The sequence below is a fragment of the Sarcophilus harrisii genome, chromosome 4 (assembly GCF_902635505.1).
Source record: "Sarcophilus harrisii chromosome 4, mSarHar1.11, whole genome shotgun sequence".
NCBI lineage: Eukaryota > Metazoa > Chordata > Mammalia > Dasyuromorphia > Dasyuridae > Sarcophilus > Sarcophilus harrisii.
The window spans coordinates 321,193,743-321,215,874 of NC_045429.1; the positions used below are offsets into that span (position 1 = coordinate 321,193,743).

General features: G+C 45.2%; 2 protein-coding genes across 10 annotated transcripts in view; one reads left to right on the forward strand and one right to left on the reverse strand.

Moving 5' to 3' along the window:
* Window positions 1-532: 532 nt before the first annotated feature.
* RECQL5 (RecQ like helicase 5) overlaps window positions 533-22,132 on the reverse strand; it is a 37,938-nt gene continuing 16,338 nt past the window's right edge. The window contains exons 9-20 of one of the 3 annotated variants that reach the window (XM_012548500.3): window positions 5,911-6,129; window positions 5,498-5,597; window positions 4,739-4,775; window positions 4,544-4,602; window positions 4,376-4,449; window positions 3,631-3,724; window positions 3,178-3,306; window positions 2,235-2,770; window positions 1,944-2,019; window positions 1,589-1,693; window positions 1,134-1,203; window positions 533-1,047 (exon numbers count right to left, since the gene is read on the reverse strand). In XM_012548500.3, the coding sequence (XP_012403954.1) occupies window positions 944-1,047; window positions 1,134-1,203; window positions 1,589-1,693; window positions 1,944-2,019; window positions 2,235-2,770; window positions 3,178-3,306; window positions 3,631-3,724; window positions 4,376-4,449; window positions 4,544-4,602; window positions 4,739-4,775; window positions 5,498-5,597; window positions 5,911-6,129 (1,603 nt within the window). In that variant the 3' untranslated portion in view covers window positions 533-943. Of the gene's footprint in view, window positions 1,048-1,133; window positions 1,204-1,438; window positions 1,694-1,943; window positions 2,020-2,234; window positions 2,771-3,177; window positions 3,307-3,630; window positions 3,725-4,375; window positions 4,450-4,543; window positions 4,603-4,738; window positions 4,776-5,497; window positions 5,598-5,910; window positions 6,130-13,565; window positions 14,023-22,132 lie in introns of those variants that run through there. The other 2 variants (XM_003768521.4, XM_012548502.3) reach the window with 2 other exon arrangements.
* Window positions 8,954-20,202, forward strand: SMIM5 (small integral membrane protein 5). Of its 7 annotated transcripts, XR_002770184.2 has the most exons (6): window positions 8,957-9,311; window positions 12,396-12,461; window positions 14,329-14,483; window positions 15,554-15,805; window positions 18,514-18,664; window positions 20,024-20,202. XR_002770184.2 is itself a non-coding variant. In XM_003768466.4 (4 exons), exons 3-4 carry the CDS (start codon window positions 14,357-14,359, stop codon window positions 15,661-15,663), a joined length of 237 nt encoding a protein of 78 aa, XP_003768514.1. In that variant the 5' UTR covers window positions 8,954-9,311; window positions 12,396-12,461; window positions 14,334-14,356; the 3' UTR covers window positions 15,664-17,528. The 7 variants fall into 7 exon arrangements, 5 of the variants coding, with proteins under 5 accessions (XP_003768514.1, XP_031821677.1, XP_031821678.1 ...); XR_002770183.2 differs by lacking the exon at window positions 18,514-18,664; XM_003768466.4 differs by lacking the exons at window positions 18,514-18,664; window positions 20,024-20,202 and having other exon boundaries at window positions 8,954-9,311; window positions 14,334-14,483; window positions 15,554-17,528.

Here is a 22,132-nt window from a genome sequence, read left to right on the forward strand (position 1 = left end):
GGTTGGGGGAGCTGCAGGCAGCATGTGCTTGGCTAGGCAGATACATCCTACCCAACTCTTTGTGCCATCAGGGCACAGGACCTGTTTTCCCATTCATCCTCACCCAGGTCCAGTCCTGGCCTGGTGGTGGCAGATGCATCAGAAATAAAACCTCAAACAATCAATGTGTCTTATCTATATGAATAACAGAAAGGAAAAGTACCAAAGAAAAAAGCCTGGAGGTCTGGGGAACAGAGCTGAGCCTGATCAGAATAAAAACCTTTATTCTGATTTGTAATCATTAACAGGCCATCTTGGCTCTAGCAGATGGACCTGGGACAAGTATGGCTTCTGAGAGGGTCCCAGGGTTTCATTCACCCCGGGGGCAAAACTGGTAGATATGGCTTCAGAGGGAGGTAGAGGATGTAAAGGTGGAATATAGGCACATAGACAAACAGTAGTACTAACAACACATTACCAACACATTAGAAAGTGCAGAGGGGAGACACCCTCCAAATTCCCCCCCCCCCCCCCCCCCCCCCCCCCCCCCCCCCCTCCCCCCCCCCCCCCCCAGAGCTAGTCTCTTCTTTGAGAGAGCCAATCAATGAAGCCCAATCACAAGAATGAGGAAGCAGCGATTACAGGAGACTTCTAGCTTTACAGGTAGAAAAGTACGGACTAAGCTCTATCCTCGGTCCCAAGGGATGGAGGTATTCAAGTCAGCCCGCCTCCAATAAGGCTCTTGCACAGGCAGAACCTGAGACCTTGGGAGAGGGGGAAGCTCTCCCCTAGCAGCAGCAGCAGCAGCTATAGCACTTTTTTCCATCCCCACTCCAGTTCTCCAAAGCCACAGGCCCATGGACCAGAGCCAGTCTTCCATAAGCTGGTCAGGCCCAGGGATGAAGTCACTGACAGGCCCGGGGCCTCTCCAGATGATAGCAGTCGTCCTCCTTCCCAGCATCAGTTATATCTGCATTGAGCCAGGCAGGTCCAGCCAGTCACTTTCACTTTCACACTTAGTCCGGTTTTGAAAAAACTGCTTAATGAGTTTCTGGGCCTCTTCTTTCACTGTAAATACGTGGAAGGGTGAGGCCCGTCCCCTGCCCACAAGGTGCTTCCCCTCAGTCTCCCAAAGCAAGGCCCAGGGCACTCACCACTTCCCCAAGGAGACGTCTTCTGGGTCAGCAAGTGGGAAAGGTGGCGGGCAAACCCTTTAAATAATTCCTGGGAAGCCAGAAGCCAGAGAAAAAGGTGATAAGCCTCATCATCTCCCCAAACTACCCACGAGCCCCTCACCTGGGGACAGCTCCCTTCCTGTAGCCCGGGGAGGGAGTGACAGACCTCAAGGAAGGGAAGCTGCCCACCCTCAGGGCTGACTATTCCCCATCTCCCAGCGCCTCTCAGTCCTAACACCTGTGTGCTAAGGGCACTGGAGGAGGAAGGGGTTTACACTCCCTACCTTGGATGCAAACTTGCCCTCCTTGTAGAAAGGGGTCAGGTACTTGACTACAATGTCTGCAGTCTCCTTCAGAGAGACACTTGAAGTCCTGGGTCTTGGGTCTAGGAGCCGGGTAAGGCCTTTGTTCTCTATACTCTGGTCAAAACTCACTTCTTTTTTGTTGTTGTTGATCTTGGCCTCAGGGGATATCAAGATGGAGGGTTTAGATGTGGGTCGAGGCTTCTTCTGGGTCTGCTCCTCTGGAATCTTCTGGGCCTGGAATCCCACAGTGGACCTGTCAACTCTAGGTTCCATTTCTTCACCAGAAAGAATTAGACTTGAGCTAACCTCAATCTTACTCCTTCAGGGCAGAAGCATAACCAGCTTGGGGATCTCAAATTAATTCTAAAGAATCTAGCAGACTCTCCAAAAATCCTTCAGCAAATTTCTGGCAGCTGATTCCCTCCCCCATTCTCCTTGTCCCAGCCTATTTTTAGGCAGGAGAGACTCAGTTCTAGAATGATACCTGAGGGGATCTGGACCGTTTCCTTGGTCGGCTGTCCTCTGCGAGGATGGGCTGGACCTCAGATTTGACCTTGATGCTGAGTGGGAAAGTTGGGGAAGAAGAAAGTGGGTGTCCTGGTTCTTTCCACAAGTTCCTCCTCAAACCTCAGTAGCCTCAGTTTAGGGCTTTCATTCCACCCTCCCAGTCACTGTGAGTAGTTCTCTCCACCCTCCACTCCTGCTCAGAAAGTGATGAGTTTACTCTTAGTGATTTTGGAGGTCTCTAAGCTTTTGGGGTGCTTAGCTTCCTTACCTTGATTCCAGCTCACCAGGGGGCTCTACCTGGCTTAGGGCAGACAAATGCCTTAGGGCTTTGTCCTCCTCCATTATACTATTTCCCAGAGCTAACTCAGATTCCTGAGTCCTTTCAGGAGAGGGCCCCAAGTCCACTGTTTGTAAGGATGATGGGCCAGACTGGGGTGGGCTCTTTGCCCCTTGGTGAGAAAAGAACCGGGTTATCTCCTGAGAATTCTTTGCTGCCTTGGCCAGCAACTGCTGCTTCTTGCTGGCCTGAAACTTGATGACAGGCTGGTCCCCAGGGGATCTTTTAGCCTTCTTTTCAGGCAATGGTCCACTTCTTTCAAGGTCTCCCCCAGGAACTCTCTGCTCTGGGAGGGGGTCTGACTTCTTTTCAGGCTGGGAGGTGTCTCTTAGGCAAGGTTGGTCTCCTCCTTCTGGACCAACAGATGGTATTTGCTCCTCAACCAAGGGTCTCTGCAAGAGCTCAGCAGCTGTTTGGAAGGGCTTGGAGCCTGTCCGGAAGCCAGCTCCTATCCGCTTTGATTTGAACTATGAAAAGAAGATAACGCAGGGGTCTTACTATCAGGATCCCATCCAACCTGCTAATTGGCCCTACCTGCTGTAGTCCTATCAAGCTTTTGCCCTATGGGGAAGAAGGAAATAATATAGAGGACAGGAAGAAAGAAGGTAGCACCTCTTGGAAGGAGAGAATCCTTTCCTTAGCAGGACCCAAGGAATCAGGATTATATTATCCCAAGGAAAAGATGGAGGCAATTTAGAAAGTGATAAATGAGGTACTTCAGGATGCCTCAAATGAGAAGGGGACATATCATGAGAGAAGTGGATAAAATCTTTCCTTTGTTAACAAAGCACATCTGTTTCTGGTTCAGTGCCATGAAGTCTACTAAACCAAACAAGGTACCTTCTGCCCATTAACCCCTCTCCACCCCACTCACTGAATATACTTGAGAAGCTGGTCGGATGTCTTCTTCAAGCAGCACAATCCGGGCCTGGTGGTTCTGGTCCCCACCATCACCAGAAGGATAGAGCTTGCCATCACTGGAGGCTTTGTGGATTTCTGCCACCTTGGGGCCAAAAAAGGGAAGAGATGAGTAAAGAATACAGCAAATCAATCCAATCGTCTTGCAATTAAGAAGGCAAAAAATCCTAAGTGATCTGTGATCTGTCAAGATGCCATCTGATAGAAAGAATGGTTTACATAGACACTCTGTTCAAGCCCTGGTGCTCACAAGGCAGAAGTAATGAGCTGGGAAGAATCAAAGAAAAGAGGCCACTTTGTAAAAAGGGGGTTCCAACTGTCCCAGGATCAGGGACCTTAAAGGTCTCAGAGCTAAACCAGACATTCTTCCTCTTCCCCAGGGTCCCATGCCCTTCACTGAAATGCCTACCTTTTTCAATACATTGGCCTTGTACAGATTGGCCATCTTAGTACTTCGGAACGCCTCATACTCCAGCTCCACTGCATGGGCCTTCTGGTCAGTCCTGTGTGTGCATATGTGGAAATGTCAGGGAGGGTTGTGGACAGCTCCCAAGTCCCCTTATAGCACTGTGACCAGAAGAGGTCTTTACACTGCCCCTGACTCCTCCAAAGCATGCCCTGCATATATGTGCAGTAGAGAGTCACGGTCAGTCCTTGAACTTCCCCCATAGAAGGTCACTGCTGGGTAGTCATCCACCTGGTTTCTATGGCTGAGGTCTCCAGGCAAGTGTAGACCAAGGCAGGAGAAGGACAGAGCATGAAACAAACTTTCTGACTATGGGCCAAGTCGGTCTGGTATCTGGGACAGGCCACAGGGACCGTGAGGAGGAGAGATCCCAGGGAGGACCCTCTGCTTCCTTTCTCTGTCCACAGGGCTGGCTCTTTCAATTAGTCCAGCTTTAGTCAAGGTCTCCCCCTAGTGGAGCAACTGGGAAATAAACTTTACTTAGGACATCTCGCCAGCTTGGTGGATGTGGATTGGTGGTGAGGAGTCTGACTCGGATGGGAATGGCCTCTCCTCGGTGAGGAGGGCCACAGGTGGGTCTCCCTGGATACCACAAAGACTTAAAATGTATGAGCTTCTGGCCTCCCTTCAGGCTGAATATAAAGAAAAAAGTGCAGATGGATGTGATTCCTGTTGTTATGAATCCTACCTCTCGGCAGGGCAGACTGTGTGCAGATTGTTGCTCAGGGCTTCCTCCAACATCTTCAAGCAGTGTTCCCGAGCCTGTTACCCGAGAACCAGGGAGAAAGGAGAGTCAGACAAATCCAGGCAGCTGCTAGAGGGGCAGGAAGGGCCAGAGAGCAGGCCTATTCCTCACCTTCACAGTAAGTCGGGGAATCTTCCTGCTGGAGGCTTCCTTTAGGGGACAGTCATCATCTGGAGACAGAATGGAAGGGTCTGGAGCAAACAGGCTCTCTCCTCATTGCCCATAACCTAAGACCTGGGGTTCCCATTCCTTCAGTCTCTACCGAGTTCCCTACTTACCCAGCTCTGGGGCCAATCATACACCCACCTGGGGGGATGAACTCCTCTTTCTTGGGTTCTTTACCCTATAGAAAGACACAGTGAACACATCAAACCTTCCTGTACCCTTCGCCTACAGTGGACATCTCCTAACCCAGCAATGGTCAGAAGGGCAATAGGTTTCTTTTCTAGCTGTTGTCAATGCCCTGGGTGACTTAACCTTTTCAATTCTGGAAGGGTGGGTGCCATCTTCTGAACAGCCCCAGCCACACTTAAGACATCTCTTGCCAACTTCTTGGCAGACATCTTGCTACCAAAGGAATATCATTCATGTCTCTTTCCCTCTGTTCAGTTTGATATCAAATTCATATTACCATGGCTACTGAAAAGGGTGTGTCAATCTACTTTTTTTTTTTTTTTTTTTTTTTTTGGCTGAGGCAATTAGGTTTAAGTGACACTCCCAGGGTCACACGGCTAGGAAGTGTTAAGTGTCTGAGACCAGATTTGAACTCAGGTCCTCCTGACTTCAGGGCTGGTATTGTAACTACTGTGCCACCTAGCTGCCCCTCAATCTATTTCTTTATGGCTCCATTCATCATCCCTGTAATTTTCTAAACCAAAACAGTCCCTTGGCCACTGTTCCTCTTTTAGAATGTAAACTCCTCGAAGGCAAGAACTGTATTCTCTTTCTAATATTTACATTCCCAGTGCTTGGCTTCATTTCAGGGTAGTGTCCTGTACTATCAACTTAGGGCGATAAAAACCAGTTAAATGAGACATTTCTCCATGTCAAACCTCCAGTTTTTACCTTTCGAAGGTTCATCTGATTCCGGTAGAAAAGGCTCCACTCCCGTTTTTGGGCTTCATCGCTGCCCTCAGCTCCATTGCTTTCTGAGTCCTCATCATACCTGAATGTCAATCCTCACTCTCAGGATCTCCAGTCCCAAGCTAGCTTCCTCCACCCTCCTCACAGCAACCTCTGTGGTCATCTGGCAAGGTTTCCCCAACAAGCCTCCCTGAAGTCCACGGCCCAGGCTAGCCAAGGCAACATGAGACTGCAAGTACTGCCCAACATGACCAGTTACAGGATCCAGGAACTAACAGGTTGGAAAACCCCTTGCCTGGGCCAACAATACTGAGGAAAATGAACAAAGCTTCCTCAAAATGGGCTAGGATGCTCTTCCTCCCTCCACCACCTGCAGGCTACCAAGCCCCCCTTACCTGCCAAAGCCGTCATAGCCCCTACGGCCACCCTCATACAGCTCTGAGTCAGAGTCATTCCCACGAGAGCTTCTGATTTGTGTCTTACTCCAGCTACTGCTCCTCTCCAAAGCGTCGAGCTGCTTCCTAACAGCCCCAGGGCTCTTGCAATGGTCACAGCCTTTGGAGCAGGAAGGGGGTGCATCCCCAAAATACTTGGCAATGGCAGCATGGCGGCACCTGGAACAGGTAATAAAGGTAAAGACTGGGAGGAGGCAGGAATCTGAGCTGTATTTAACAAGTCAAATGCCATATTGTAGAAGATATATGTGGTGTTTAAGGGGAAACCACTTGAGGGTCATTTATACATTCAAAAAACAAGTTACTATGAGGGGGAGAAAGGTTAATGAGACATCCTTCCTGTTTTATAAGGGCTTATATTTTTGTGGGGGAGATAAGGTATGCATACAAATAGCCCTAATACAAAGCAGTATAAAAGAAATGCTATCCAAGGAGCATTTATTTCAATGAAGTACCTAGGAAGGAAGGGCTGGAAGCAAAGTGACAATGTGCAGAGACTTCCTGAACTCAAAGTAACCCAATTTGGGGGCTTGCCAGAAACACACAGCAAGGATATGTGCCCAGGGATAACCTGTACCATTTATATTTTGCAGGAATGTGGACTCTAAGAACTTCAGTCCAAAGATCTGAATTCCTGGCAGCTTCCTTTTAGGAAGTCATCCCACTAGGGCAAGATCTGTAAATGCTATTCCATTAAGGCCCCCTCAAAGCAAGAGCAACAACTTAATTCAAAAATGTGTGTGTGTGTGTGTTTAGGTAGTTTTGAATAGTAGCTTTACAAAAATATAAACAAACTTTAGGGGCAAGGAACAGGGTTCTTTCTTCTGCAGTCCCAGCCCCACCCTTTGACTGTCTCCCTTTCCAAAACCTTTTCTGTCTAAGGCCTTGCCCTTAAAGCTCTTGGCTATCCTGTTGGGAACACATACAGGCTTCTTTAACTTCTGGAATAAGATCCTATTTCTCCAGAGAATACTCAGATTCTGAATTAAGAACAGAGAACCAATCTTTGGGACACATGCAAAGGCCTTGGGAAAGGGACACACATGCTATCTTTAAAAAGAGCCATTGTTGAAGAACATTAATGCACTGTTAGTGGAGCTGGGAACTGGTCCTGACATTCTGGAAAGCAAGTGAACTATGCCCAAAATGTTATTAAACTGTATATACCCTTTCACCCAGGGATACCATTGGGATACCTTCTTGGAAGAGATTAAAAAGAAAGAAAGAAAGAAAAGGATCCATATAAACAAAACTACTTGTAGCAATCTTGGTGGTGGCAAAGAATGATGCCCATATATTGAAGAATAAATGAACAAATTATGGAATATGAATGTAATAGAATTCACTGTGTCACAAAAAATGAAAAGAGGTACCATTTCAGAGTCCTGCATTATGAATTGAGGCAGAGTGAAGTAAACAAAATCAGGGGAACCATTCATACAATAATCACAACACTGTAAAGACAGACTACTTTAAAAGATTTCATAACTCTGCCAAATACAATGATCACTCACAATGGAAAGAGAATGAAACATTTATTTTTTGGGCATGGCCAATACAGTAATTTATTTTTCTTTCTTTCTTTTTCACCCCCAAAGGAAGAAGATGGAAAAAAGAGAAAAATATTTTTTGTTCATTGAAAATAAATTTTTAAAAAGCTGTTGTTGGGCTTTAGGAACATAATCCTAGGCTAGCACTCTGCTTTCAGACAATATATTGATTAAGACGAAGAAGGGGGAACAGAGGCAGAACTGCTAGGCTGCTGCCTACGTACATGGATGTATTCATTCTAGGTCTCTGCCCCATCACAGGTGAGAGTTTTCTGGACAGTGGGATGACTATGCTGTTCTCCCTAGATCCCTAGTGGCTAAGCAGTATTTCCACAAAGAAGGCTCTTTCCACCACTCCCATCACCACTGAGCTCTGACTCACTGGGGTTTTGTCTTCAGAGAAAGGGCCCCTTTGACAGCTGGGCAGAGTGGGGCCACATTCAATTCCTCTCTCTTCCCTGGGGACTGCTTGGCCTGCCACTGTGGCATGACAGCCAAATGTTAAAAGGCTCCATCCCCTCAATTCAAAAGGACTCACCCTTGAGACTGGGGGTGGGTGATGAGATCAGGGAGATAGGAATGTGGGGCAGTGAGCCCCACTGTATATGATGGAAATTTCCTTAGCCTACTTAGACCCTGAAAAAAAAACCCACTCAAACTGATTTGGTTTTGTTTCTGTTTTTTTGCTCTTGAGTTTCAGTTAGGAAAAGGAAGGGGTCACTGAGGAGCCTGAAGATGACATTAAGGATTCTAGGCCTAATCTGATAAAAATCAAATAGAAAGGACTTTCCTGGGCACTAATCCCTTTATTATTATAGTCACACTACATGGTAAACTGCTGCCTTCGATCAAACTTCTGAGGAAACTACCTATTTTTCTCTATTGGAGGGACCTTCTGAATCGCATACGGATACCATAGCACCATTTAAACATCTGCTAATCTTAGGGTTAAATAAAAATGTGGAGGTTATAGAGTCCAGATTTTCACTCATGTCCTTTAGTCCTGAGTAATCACAAGAGCTAAAAGGAGGTCTTTCCCAGGGATCTGTGAGGATAAACTGCTTTGGAGAAACAAGAAGACAGATTAAGCATGGGTGGTCTGAGCAATCTACTTACTCCAAAGCTGTAACTTTCCTAAAAGAATGGTCTAAGCTAAGAAAAGAAGGCAAAAAGAAGGGGGTCTGGCAAAAAATGGAGAAGTAAACCCATCCCCAGGTGGAGCCCGTTCTCTGGGCGTCTCACTTCTTTCCCCACCCTGTCTGAGGTGAAATCTCTCGGGTTGTCTTTAGCAAGAGAATTCTAGGAACTGCTCTGATCTAATCAGAGTGAAACAGTTCAAGTCAACATCCCAAAGTAGGCAGGCCCAGCCAGACCCCAGAACAGCTCACCACAAAATGGGCATGGGAAGCAGTGCAGCAGAAGAGAGGCGGTTCTTCACCTCTTCCCTCTGCTTTCCTCCGTCCCCTCTCCCCCCACACAGACAGGCTGTGGATCCAAGTAAATGAAATGTAAAATCCAAGTTCCCAGCAAGTGTGAGATGCCTGTGCTGGGGGAGTAGCCACCACCAACTGGCTCTGCCCCTTCCCTCCCCCTTCCCCTGTAATCTGAAACTTCACATCTCCTGGACAACCAACAACAAAAAAGCCAAGGCAGAGAGAGCAGCTGGTTGTCAGCAGGAGAAAAGAGCTCCTCTGAGTGGATCTCAGGGAAGTGGAGCTGGGAGAGAGACGCCAGAAAGGGGCAGGATGAGGTGAAGGCCCGACGGCAGAAGGGAGCCCGCATTCTCCTAGGGTAAGGTTGGGCAGGCGCGCTTCTCAGGGCTCAGAGACAAACTGGGGACAGGCAATTGTCCCGGAGCCTTGAGTTCAGAGGTACTGACTACAGGCTGGGGGGGGCAGGGAGGGGCCTATAAGATGCCCTTCAGGAGGGAGAGAACAGGGGGCCACCAAAGTCTGTGGAGGATCAGTGAGTGCCAAAGGACCCTGAGACCACTCCCACAGTCCCACTGGTGGCTCCAACTCCCTCCTTTCTTGATTAAGGTGTTGGGCGCTGGTCTGGAAGAAGGTAAAAATCGTGAAACATTATTGGGAGGGTGGGGGGGAGGGTGGCTGATTTTCTCCTTTCTTTGGTCCACTCTGCTTTGCTGAGCTGCAGGTAAGAGCAAGTGCGGGAATCACCTTAACCTCAGCAGACTGGGATGCACTGGGGCCTGCAGAAACCTAAGGGATGTCTGCAAGTTAGTTAGAGATTCTCTACTATTTAGGAGAGCTCACTATCAGTAGTAGGTTAAGCATTCCCAAATGAAAAATCTGCAGTGGAACAACCCATTGGATTGCTCTCTAAATGACCAAAGTGCCTTTCTCACAGCAGAGCCCTTCCTTTCATTCTCCCAGCTAAGGAGACTCCTAGCTTGGGCTCAAGGGCTGGCATTCACCAGACAAGCTCCCCAGGAAGCCAACTCTGCTTCTGGTACCTAGCTGTCCTTCCTTTTTTGTTCTGGCAGCAAGAGACCCAGACAGCCTCTTCCCTCCCCCCACAACCAGTGTGCCAGTGCCTTACAGGGGCAGTGGTTGGGAGAGAAAGGAGAGAAACCCAGCTCTCCTGGTCAGCTGCCAGTCCTGCTTTCTCATCGTGGGTGCCTCACCCTGGGCACCACTCCCCCACTTGGGGGAGAGAAAGAAGGGGCCTCAGGAACAGCCTGGACATGGGAGATTCAAGCTCTAAGATAGTGGCAGCTTGTGAGGTACAGGCCTTGAAGTAGCCCTCTCAGGCAGCACAGAGGAGTCCTAGCCTGGGAGCAAATCTCTTGGCTGGGAGCCCTAAGGAATAAAGGCTGCATCCTCCCCAAGCCCTAGGAATGAAAACACACACACACACACACACCACACACACCCCTTAACCTTAACCTAAGTGTCGCTCCTCTGGTTCCTTTTTTCTCCAAAGCAACAGAGCTGTTTTCCAATAGGAAAGAATAACAACTAGGGAAAAGTGGAGACCAAGGAATAGGCCAAGTGTTCTTGGCACTGCTGAGGGGATGGGATGTAGCCAAGGTTTCTTCCACCAGCAGCTGAGAAGAAAACTTCGGCAGCAATGGGAACCACGTGGTCAACTGAGGGAAACGACTCTCGGCCAGGGCTTCAGGGAGCCTGACAGGAAGGGACGCAGGGTGCTGATGAGAAAATAAGCCATCACTCTCTCTGTCTCCACTGAGATACTGCCACATGGAAACCGCTAACTGAAACCCCTCTTCCATGAGAGGTTCTGACTTCCTGCATGGGACGGGTTCTCGGCTGTCAAAGCCTGCTCCAGGGGAACCACTGGGACACACAAAGCAGCCCTGAACCCACGACAGCTCTGAGACAGGGACCTTACTCCTTAGTGTCTCATGCTGGGGCTGCTTCTAATTTTCCAGTCTCTCCCAATCCTAAAAGAGCACTGAACCAAATGAGTAGGAACAGATGACAATTTGAGTATCAACTCAGGATATAGTCCTGAAGGACTATAGGAATAGTCAGGCAGCACATGATGGGAACAGACTATTCCAGCATGTGCCGGAAATGTACACTTTACATAACAACAATAATAATGGCTAGCCTGAAGATGAAACCTCAGAGAGCTGAGAGCTCTTTGGAAAAGAGAGAGAGAGGAGAGAGGGAGGGAGGGAGGAAAGAAGGGAGGGAAGAGAGTGCACTAGCTGAAAAAACTAATTCTGGCAGTTGTGCTAGCAGCTGGGAATATTTAGGGGCTCACTGAGAAACACTGGTCAGAGCACATGCCACAGATGACAGTCACCTGATGACTGCTCCTTACATTGGGAAACTAGAGACCAAGAGCATTAGTAACTGCTCTTTAAATAGCCTGCTAGAAAATATGGGACACATGGATGGGAGTGCATGTTTGTGTACATGTATATGCGTTCTCTTGATATCTACTTGGAGGCCTTCTTCCTTTCAGGAGGGCAAGAGCAAAGTGAAGGTCACTGGATGGACTCCTTTTGCTTTCTTGGAAATAATGGCTGCTACAATTTTCCACTGGTTTTCAGCATTCCCACAGCAGGTTAATTATTCATGAGCTGGTCAGTCCTTTGAGCAGATTTTGGCATTAATCAGTGGCTGCTTGGAGTTTCTGACCTTATTCCTTTTTTTTTCTGAGGTAATTAGGATTAAGTGACTTGCCCAGGGTCACGCAGCTAGGAAGTGTTAAGTGTCTGAAGTCAAATTTGAACTCAGGTCCTCCTGACTTCAGGGCTGATGTGCCTTTTTTTAAAAATAGTATTTTATTTTTCCAAATGCATGTAAAGAGTTTTCAAAATTCATCTTTGCAAAACCTTGTGTTCCAAATTTTCTTCCCCTTCTCTAGGTAGCAAGCAATCTTATATAGACTGAACCTGTATAATTCATCTAAACATATTTCCACATTCATAATGCAGCATAAGAAAAAATCAGATCAAAAGGGAAAGGGGAAAAAAACGATAAAAAAAAAAAATCAAGCAAACAAAACAACAACATCAAAAAGGTGAAACTATTATGCTTTGATCCAGTCTCCACAGTTCTTTCTCTAGATGCTCATGGCACTTTCCAGAACAAATTTGTTGGAATTGCCTTGAGCTACCTAATTGTTAAAAAGAGTCAACTCTATCACAGTTGATCATTAGATAATTGTGTTGTTACAGTGTGTGCAATGCTCTTGATTCTGCTCACTTCACTCAACATCAGTTCATATAAATCTTTCTAAGCTTTTCTGAAATCAGCCTGCTCATCATTTCTTATAGAACAATTATATTCCATTACATTCAGATACCATAATTCATTCAGTCATTTCCCAACTGATGGGCATCCACTCAATTTCCAGTTTCTTACTACTTTTCATTCTCAGAAGGATCCAGGAGGCCAATCTGCATTTCTGCTTTAAGGAAAGTGAAGAGAGTAGCCGCACAGTGAGGTAAGAGATCTGGATGCACTATGTTCTCAAGCTCTTGAGCTACCCTGACGACTCCAAAAAAGATCCTCTGGAGTAGAATGCTGTCCATAATAAACGCCTTTCTGCTGTCCAAAGTACAGCCCAATAGGCAGGTCTTTTGGCATGGCAACCCAGATCTTTAAAGACATTTTTGAACATAATCAAAGACTAGGCTAATGATCATCTACAGGAAATGGCAATCAACAGAGGCAGAAGCATGAGCAAAACTAGAGGGGATCTACCACAGAGGATAGAGACGGGAAAAGGCAGTCAGCACTTGCTCCCTAGACAAATCATATCCAGCATAGTGTCTAAGTTCTACTTCACAGCCAAGGCTCCTAGAATGAAGGTACTTGGGGACAAACAACAAGGCCAAGTGGGCTTAATCAACTATGAGGAAATATGGCTGAGGAGAGGCACTAGAGAACGAGCCACAATCCGACTGGCAGACATTCCAATCCTGTGCCAAGCATTAACAAGAGAGGCCAAAAAACCAGCTAGGTGTTGGCTCCTGTCTCCAACTGCTTCTTGCCTACATCCTTTGGTGTAATGGGTCTGGGCAGGGTACTGGACTGAAATAGGGCTGTTCTCAGGTTTCCAGCAGGGCAACACTGATCTCCAAAACACTCCTTCTTCCCCAAAGGAAAATGTCTTCTTACAGATCTTACTTTAGTTTTCTGGCTAGGCCCTGGAGATGCTCCAGGCTCCCAGAGGCTACTATGAATAAGAATGAGCCTTGCTGGTAGTGGCTGGGAGAGGCTGAACAGCTATTTATCTAAGGGTGTTTTCCTCCATGTCAGACAGGAAGGGAGGACTGGCACTAATCAAACCAGCCCCTGTAATTGAGACTTGAAAGACTGGAATTTAAACCCCAGCCCCAAGATAGAAAACCTCTTTGTGGCAACTAGAAGGACAAATTGTCACCCATTCCCTTCTCCTTGTGAGAGCACAGGGTACAAAGAAAAGTGATAAGAGGAGTCCTTAGCAATGAGAACAAGAGCTTAGAGCTGCTGGGAAGCCTGGGTAGAGCCATTTTGGCTTAAAGACACTTAAAAACATGGGTATGCTTTAGTTTTTTCCAAAGACTTAATCACCCTTCACAAGAGGATCAACACTAACTGAATTCCTAAAAGAGTACATACTTGGGAGATCTGTATCCTTTTTCTCCCTATTGTTCCCAGGAAATGATGACATTCAATAATCCATGAGCCAAATGTCCTTGTTCATTTCCAATGCTTTACTTCTGGGGAAAAAATTCCATTCCTACTTCACTAATGGGATCAAGGAGACCCACTTGTCACTTAATGTTAAGATGTTGAAGTGTGGTTCTGCCAGTTGGAAGTATAAGGCAGAACCAAGAAGTGCTGTCCAGAAACAAAGGAATGCAACAGCAGCGTCCAGTTAGTACACAAACAGATCCACATCCTTGGACGACTATCAGGTTGCTTCAGGACCACAGCTTGAGGCTTATCCTTATGACTGAGCTCACCAATTGGGCTCCCATTAGCAGAGTAGGAGTAGAACTCTTCCCCTAGAAGGAAACCTTTGGAAAAAAAAACAAGGGAATTCTGTACATGCATCACTGAATTTCATCACTCATGGTATAAGTCTGGGGAGGAACAGGGTCTAGATCTCCCAGCCAGGGAGGGGCTAAGCCAAGCAGGTAAATGCCTGATCGACTCCCCATGTGACCCAGGAGGGAAAGGATGGCTGAGACCTGACAAACTTGTTCTGTGAGTGAGATATGGGGCAGTCCGATGTGGAGGGTGGGTAGAAGGCAGATCTCTGGTGCTCCCGAGTTGTATGGAGGCACTGCGCTAACTCACTCCAGCCTCTCTGTCTTTCTCAGTACAGGCTAGAGGGAGGTGTGGTGCAGCATGGCAACCCAGAACTTTCTGCAGGAGATGCACTCGATGGGCCAGAAGTTCCTTCTTAAATTACAGAAGCTGCCTCAGGCCGAGCCCGTTGAGATTGCAGCCTTCTCTGTCATTCTCTTCTTCATTGGTAAGTCAGGGACTTCAGGTTTCTTTGGCATCCAGATCTCTTAGCATCGAGAAACTGATAGCCAGCAAATGGGTAGAGTTGATGGCCTAGCCCCGGGGTGGCCCAAGGGAAGATTTGGGGGTAGAGGTCACAAAAAGATTTCTTTCAAGGTTGTGTCTTCTAGAATGGAAGTAGCTAAGGGGAAACTTGAACTTGGTAATCAAAGAGTGAAGAGAAGTGAGGGCAGTCAGTCTGACAGCAATGGAGGTGTGGCAGTTTGGGGCAAAAGGCAGGAATAGGGAGACAGATCTAAGGAAAGAGGCCAGGGGGATATGGGAGGAGGAGCAGGGGTAGCAACCATGGTTAACAGAACAGATCTAGAACTAACTTTATTAGATTCTCCAACCTATAACTGGGAAATAAGAGGGAAGGAGAGGAAATAAGCACGTATACAGAATCTAATATGTCCCAGTTATCGGGCTAAGTGCTTTACAAATATCCTGTCCTTTGATTCTTACAATTCTTTGTGCTAGGTACCATTATTATCCCTATTTGATATACAGTTTGAGGAAATGGAGGCAGCCAGAGGTTGAGGTTCTTGCCCAGCATCCCAGAGCTGCTAAGACTCTGAGGACAGATTTGAACTTGGGTTTTCCTGACTCCAGGGCCCGCGCTCTCTCCACTGTGCCACCCTTATGACATGTCACCCCGACCCTTGAGGAGAGCAGCACCCAGCCTGAAAGCTTCTCCAGGAGCAGGGAACTCATAAATAAGAGATCTAGCTGCCCTACCGAACATGAGCTATGCCTCACAGCTCTGGAGTGAAATTGAATGAACGTGTCAAAGAAATGTTCCTTCGGAGCCAGAAAACTCTGGCCTGGTCTGGCTCCAAGGACCTTGAACCAGGCAGAGTCTAACTCCCTGCCTTGCCCTTGCCCTAGAGTAACCTTAAAGTTTAAACTTTGCTTTAAAGTTTGCTTCCGGATGCCCTGGGCTGATCTTGGCCAATCACCCCTTGATTCTCTCTTCGGAAAAACCAAGGAATGCAGATTTCCTCTTCTTTCCTCCCCTCCCCCGTCCTCCCACCCTAGCCACAGTGCTGCTGTTATTGGTAATAGCCTGCAGCTGCTGCTGTACCCAGTGCTGCTGCCCTGACCAGAGAAGCAGGAAGATTCAGGTCCAGCCCATGACACCATCATGAGAGGAGGCAAAGCAGAAGGCTGCCCAATCCTGCCGGGGTTTCTGGCCATGGCCCTACAGCACACAGCAGGCGAGACGAGGGACAGATGGAGAGCTCCAGCTTGCTGGGAGGACCCACAACAGGCCAGGCTGCAGCCACTTAGGTAAAGGCCCCCCCTCCCCAGCTCCGACTCTAGATAGGGACCTGATGACAAAAGTGGGGAGCCACTAGGCCCAGATGAACCTTCCGCTCAACAAGAGATGCCAAAGATAAGCCAACAGTGCCAGAGACTATGGATAAACGGTCTTCATTCCTTTCTTGGTCTGTGCCTTACCAAAAAGAAAGGGAAGTAGGCCTGTCCCCAGGGCCTTGAGAAGGACAATCTCATTTTTTAGCCATGGAAGAACTCAATTAATCCATACCAAAGAAGCAGCCAAATTGTATTATGATTAACATGTCTTGAAACCATGTGAGTGAGAAAATGCCTTTCTTCTAGGATGTGCTTTTGTCTTCTAAGTAAAAGTGCCATTAAGGTACCAGTTACCATGGAGTTTCAGGGCTGGTTTATTAGTAGAGGAGATGGAGGCTAAGAAGCCTCAAGGGAATTAATTGATGCTGACTTCTCTATCCTTGTCCTATACAAGTGCCCACGAAAGCCACCCAAATGGAGGAGCTAAGAACCAGGCAGAAGGTTGGTTTGATTAAATGTGGAGAAATCTGTTAAATAGTAAAAAGGCAGCAAAACTTAGATCAAATACAACAGAAGATATTGTCACCAAATTATTAAAATATAAATTCTTTTTGTTAACAAATGGTAAAAACCAACGTGGGAAATGACAGTCACAATCATTCCATTTTGTCCAAATGTTTTCAGGAGAATGTACTCTTGGGGGGACTGGTTTGCCCATTTGCTGTATCAAAGCCAAATATCCCAATGGAACAAAACATTTGTTAAAATAACACTAACTAGAGAAGGAATACAGATGAGGGTGGCTCAGAGGCATTCAGCTAGAGCTAGGGTTTCTACGGAAGTCCTGTCTCATCTCCTATTTTCCCTTAACTGCAATGTAAGAAGGAGGCAACAAAAACATCTTGCCCAAACGTTAGAGATGAATGGAAGTTTCAATGGTTTCTAGATTTGGTCCTGAAGTCTTAAAAACCAGTTTCAGAACTGGATCTAAAATTCAGCACACTACTTTCCCTCCTATCCCCAACTAGTTTTCTGTTCCTATTTGAAGGAATTTTTCAGGTAGAAAAAGATATAAACCCAGGATTGAAGGTGAAAGGAGGAAAGGGTTTCCACAAATGGTGGGATTGCCAAGAGCATGTGATTTCTCATTTTTCCAAGTCAATAATTATCCAAAGCCATCAAATGGAAAACATTTCTAATTTAGTTCCTCTTCTGTGCTTCCTAGTCACTATCCTGGCTACCTGAGAATAAATACTTAACCCTACAGATCTCTGCCACCTCTCCCTACCACCTCTGTTTAGTCCAGGAACCTGGCTATTGCTCACCAGATCAGGAAAGGCAAGCATTGTTTGCTCGTTTCACTTCCTGATTTTCATGCACTGGTTGGACAGGTTAAGACTAAAGACAATGGGAGGAACCATTTTCATCTGACACAAATATTTTCCTGCCTCTTCCCCCCAACAGCCCAATAAAAATTTAAAAAGCAGTACAAGAATCCAATGGGCTTTGGCAATAAAGGCTACAAACAACTGTGCTTGGAAGAAGGGGAACAGTAGTACTTTATGAGTCGACACACCTGAATATATGTACAAGCTCAGCCTCCCAATTCCAACTTGAAGCATAGGCCCAGGATCTGGTTTCGCTGTCTCCGTTGAAGTCAATCAGTTCCCACCCCAAACATACACACTCTCTTAACTCTTTCTCAAAATAACCTCCACATAAATGGGTGGGACTCAAAAGGGTAAAGTCTCCTTTCTTCTCAGGAAAAAACAAAAACAAAAGCCAGCACAAGCAGGCAGATAAGGAAGGAGGCCTTCTATAAAAAGAGTAGGGAGAAGCAATGAAAGGTGATGGTGGTGAGGTTTGAATTAATTTACCTTGGATTTTAGCTAATGTTGCTGCTGCCCTAAAAAGTTACATACAAGCCCTTCCTCAGTACTAGGAATCTCTCTTCCTATCATACAGTCAAATAAAGCTCTACTGCTAAAACTAATATAACTTATAGGGGTGTTGACCACCTCTTCCCAAATCCTGGAAGCAGAAGTCCTGCCCACACAGGATCTTGGTTACAGGCAAATGTCTCCCACTCTACCCTAAGGGCAAAGAAAGACTGCTCACTCGGTTATTCATGATGGCAATGCCCTGGCTGGTTGTCATATTTCACAAGACTCTGAAAGAGCTCCAGGTTCATTTAAATTGCACCCAGGTTAGTGAACTTGGTTTGAGCCAACATGGCAGCTGCCTGTCAAACCACTGAAACTAGCAGATTCCTTCTGAATTCTGGGAAAGCTGGTAAATGTTTTTTTTTTTTGTTTGTTTTGTTTTTTAATTAAGGAAAAGTGAACATGGAGAACAAGAACAGGGAAGTAACTCTGAGGAGCTACTCTTTACAAAAAAGAAATAGCAATGGGCTGCAAACATATCAAGGCCTAATCCTAGTCAAGAGATGACTGATGTTTAGGGAAGGAATAACACACAAATGTTCTCAAAGGCTACATTGCAGTCAGAGTGGAAATCCCTAAGTTGCACTAAGAAACACCGTTTTAGTTCTCTCAATTTTCTCTATCACATTATTAGAGAGATATGTGGATTTGTCCTAGAAGAGGCAGTTAGGGAAATTTCTTGCCCAGATAAATGAAGTATAAGGTTTCTGTTGTGATAAGAATCCTTTCTTTCCCCAGAAACTAGTACCAGGAAGAACTGGGCAGGGTTATAGTTAATCATTCACCCCAACACTTAAAGGACATTTTCAAAGGCGTGGGCAGAACTGGCTTCAGGCTTTTCCTGTGCTGTACAGCAGGTCCTCTAGATCACCTAGACAATCATCATCAGGTAAGGAACTGGCCTCAGGCACGTTAGCTGGGGGAAATCCTACTGCACAGCATCCTCCCCACACCTTGAATGTTGTCATATAGCAGTGATTTGTTTAAAATGAACATCAAGGACAATGAGAGGGAGACAAGGGAATAAGATGTCATAAAAGGGCAGCACACCACCTGAGGGGTGAATATGGAAAGTCGAAGGGAAATGATTGTTGTTGCCAGGCAGCCACATGCAGTTCTGCCTTGTTGCCTTGGTAACAATGGTGTGGAAGTAGTTATAGAGGGATCTGGTTCTTCTTTCTAACACTAGAGATACCAGCTCTTTCTACCTGCTCTCTCCTCAACGTCTCAGAACAGCTCCAACGAGCTTATTTGTGCAGTGGATTGAAGTCTGGACTAACAGTTTCAAATAGCCGTAGGTGGGGGGGACAGAGCATACACAACAGTGACAACAGAATTAGGTAACAATTACTCCAGTTGGTTTTCCAGATCCCAACCCTCTGGCTGTCAGTCCCCTTCCCAAAGGATTCCATGGCAGGGGTGCCTGACCCCATGGACAGTTTTCTGAGAATCTCCTTTTAGATCTCAGTCCCAAGACGGTTCTGAAGATACCGCCCATTTTGGTCCCCATGCGTATCCTCTAAAAATGTTCCAAATGACCTGGTAACCAGGACAGGAATCATATGGGGTGAAGGACATGATGTGGCACCTGGGCTTCAGTTGGGAAGGACTCAAGAAATGGGTTAGGGTTGGGTTGTTCACTTCCATTTCCATTTAATATGAGGAGGTGTGGCTAAAAAGCAAATATAGGGAGACAATGTGTTTTAAGATATTGCCTGATTTTCCTCAGCTGTCTGATAGTCATTCCTTCTTATGTCCAATGACTCAAATAGGCCAATATTTTACTTAAATGATTAAGAAAAGAAGCACATATGCCCAGAAAAATAACTCTGGGAGATGACTAAAAACCATTACATTAAATTCCCAATCCCTATATTTATGCCCACCTGCATTTTTGATTTCCTTCACAAGCTAATTGTACAATAATTCAGAGCCTGATTCTTTTTGTACAGCAAAATAATGTTTTGGTCATGTATACTTATTGTGTATCTAAGTTCTATTTTAATATATTTAACATCTACTGGTCATCCTGCCATCTAGGGGAGGGGGTGGGGGGGTAAGAGGTGAAAATTTGGAACAAGAGGTTTGGCAATTGTTAATGCTGTAAAGTTACCCATGTATATATCCTGTAAATAAAAGGCTATTAAATTTAAAAAAAAAAAAAAAAAAAAAGAAGCACAAAAGTAGAGGTACAGAAGCATATTCTTTGCCACAGATTTTGCCCACCAGCCTACATCTTCCCTTGCAGGTACAATGGAGGAATCTATATCATCTGTTGCAGAAGATTTTATCCAGAACCCTAAATCAAAGAACCTAAGTGACCCGTGGTCATATGGGCCCTTGCTGGTAATGTTCTTGTTCTACCTCACAATTGTGGTTCTCTTACTCTTTGCAATTTTTTTCAACCTCTGTCTCCGATGTCTGACTCCCAAATCTCAAAAAAATGAAGCAAATTAACTTTTATGAGAAGAGAAGAAATTTGTCTGCCAATCCCTGCCAGAAAGCCATCACCTCTACCCAAAGTCAAGTCCTCTGGTCAATGACCTCCACAGAGGATACTGTGAGATTCTAAAATAACAGAAGTTGCAGAGATCATTTTTGGAGGGTTGGACAAGATGAAGCAAGTAAAGACTATTCTGAGAATGGAGAATGTTTTGTGGTGTCTGGCCTGTAGTCTTATGTCTTCCTGCTCTAGGATAAGTTCTTCAATGTCTTCACCAAAGATGTGGGGAGAAATGAGGGAAGAGGAGAATAATGCAGGAAAAAAAATCACATCTAGCAAACTCCTCCACCCTGGCCTTTCACCTAACCACATTCCTCCTGTTTCAGTCTACTTTTACTGAAGACTCTAAAAGGCTGAGCACAGCAGTTAAAGGTCAAGACAACACATTTTGGCAGGGATGGTTGGGGGTAAAAAACAAATAAAACTATTTCATTTAAATTCTTCAAATCCTGAGAGTTTAATTTTCTGTATAGCCACAAATTCCTTTTTTTTTTTTTGCTTCTATATATATATATATTTTTTATTTAATAGCCTTTTATTTACAGGATATATACATGGGTAACTTTATAGCATTAACAATTGCCAAACCTCTTGTTCCAATTTTTCACCTCTTACCCCCCCCACCCCTTCCCCTAGATGGTAGAATGACCAGTAGATGTTAAATATATTAAAATATAAATTAGATACACAATAAGTATACATGACCAAAACATTATTTTGCTGTACAAAAAGAATCAGACTCTGACATATTGTACAATTAGCTTGTGAAGGAAATCAAAAATGCAGGTGTAGCCACAAATTCCTAAGGAAGATTCACTCATACAGTTAATACAGGGATAGGACTACAGGGTCCTCATTGCCTGTAGCCCAACTCAATTAAGGGCTGACAGTACAAAACCTTCCCCCTTCAAAGTGTTAATATTTCCCAAATGGAAACTAAATGGTGTTCATTACAATAATATCAAATAAAAAGCCCCATCATGAATAATCAATGTTTCCATCCTATGCCTGTAGCCTAGAATCCGAGAATGACAGAAAAAACCCAATAACTGTCTTTATTCAAGATTCTACCCTGAGCATCTCCTCTTACCACATGTGTCCCTAAGGCTTGAGCTGCCACTTACGGATTCCCATTTGCCCTATGCAACTCTAATCTACCATGAAGGTTACCACAGCAGAAAGCTCCCCATTATTTTTTAATAAACATCAACTGATTTTTTGATTCTAGGTGTCCAGAGTCCAATGATCCTCTTTTTTTTTTTCCAGAGAAGAGATATTTTGAATTTGTTTGAATATTTTTAAAAGCAGATATTCAATCATAATTACAATAATTCCAACCAGAAATATTCTCCTGAATAAGCATGTAAGAAATAACAAAAACTATAATCTATATATAGAGAATCTATATATACTAGAATCAACATCTGTCTAAAATAAGTATATCAACATTTGCCAAAAAATAAAAGTGATATGAAACTATTAAGAGCATATCCCTACACAAGGAAAAGTTACTTCTAGGTTAAAAGAAGAGATTAAAAAAATAATGCTCTGCTAAAATAATAAAAGAGAAATTTATTATCCTCCACTTATACTCATTCTGTATACTGTTTTTTGTGATGTGCTTAATATATCCCTGCTCTATCTAATTGCTTCCCACACCATTTTCTCCTATGACTATCATACCTCTGTCCTAAAAGTTCCTTTCTAAGGACTTTTTAATTAAAGGAAGCAGCCAAGGCAACTTTAACTTAAAATTGGGGTGGGTTGTTTTAGGAAATACAGATATTGTAAAACTACATGTTTGATGTTTTTTCCAATACAGTATAAGGGCAGCCTGACATGGAAATAAAAAAA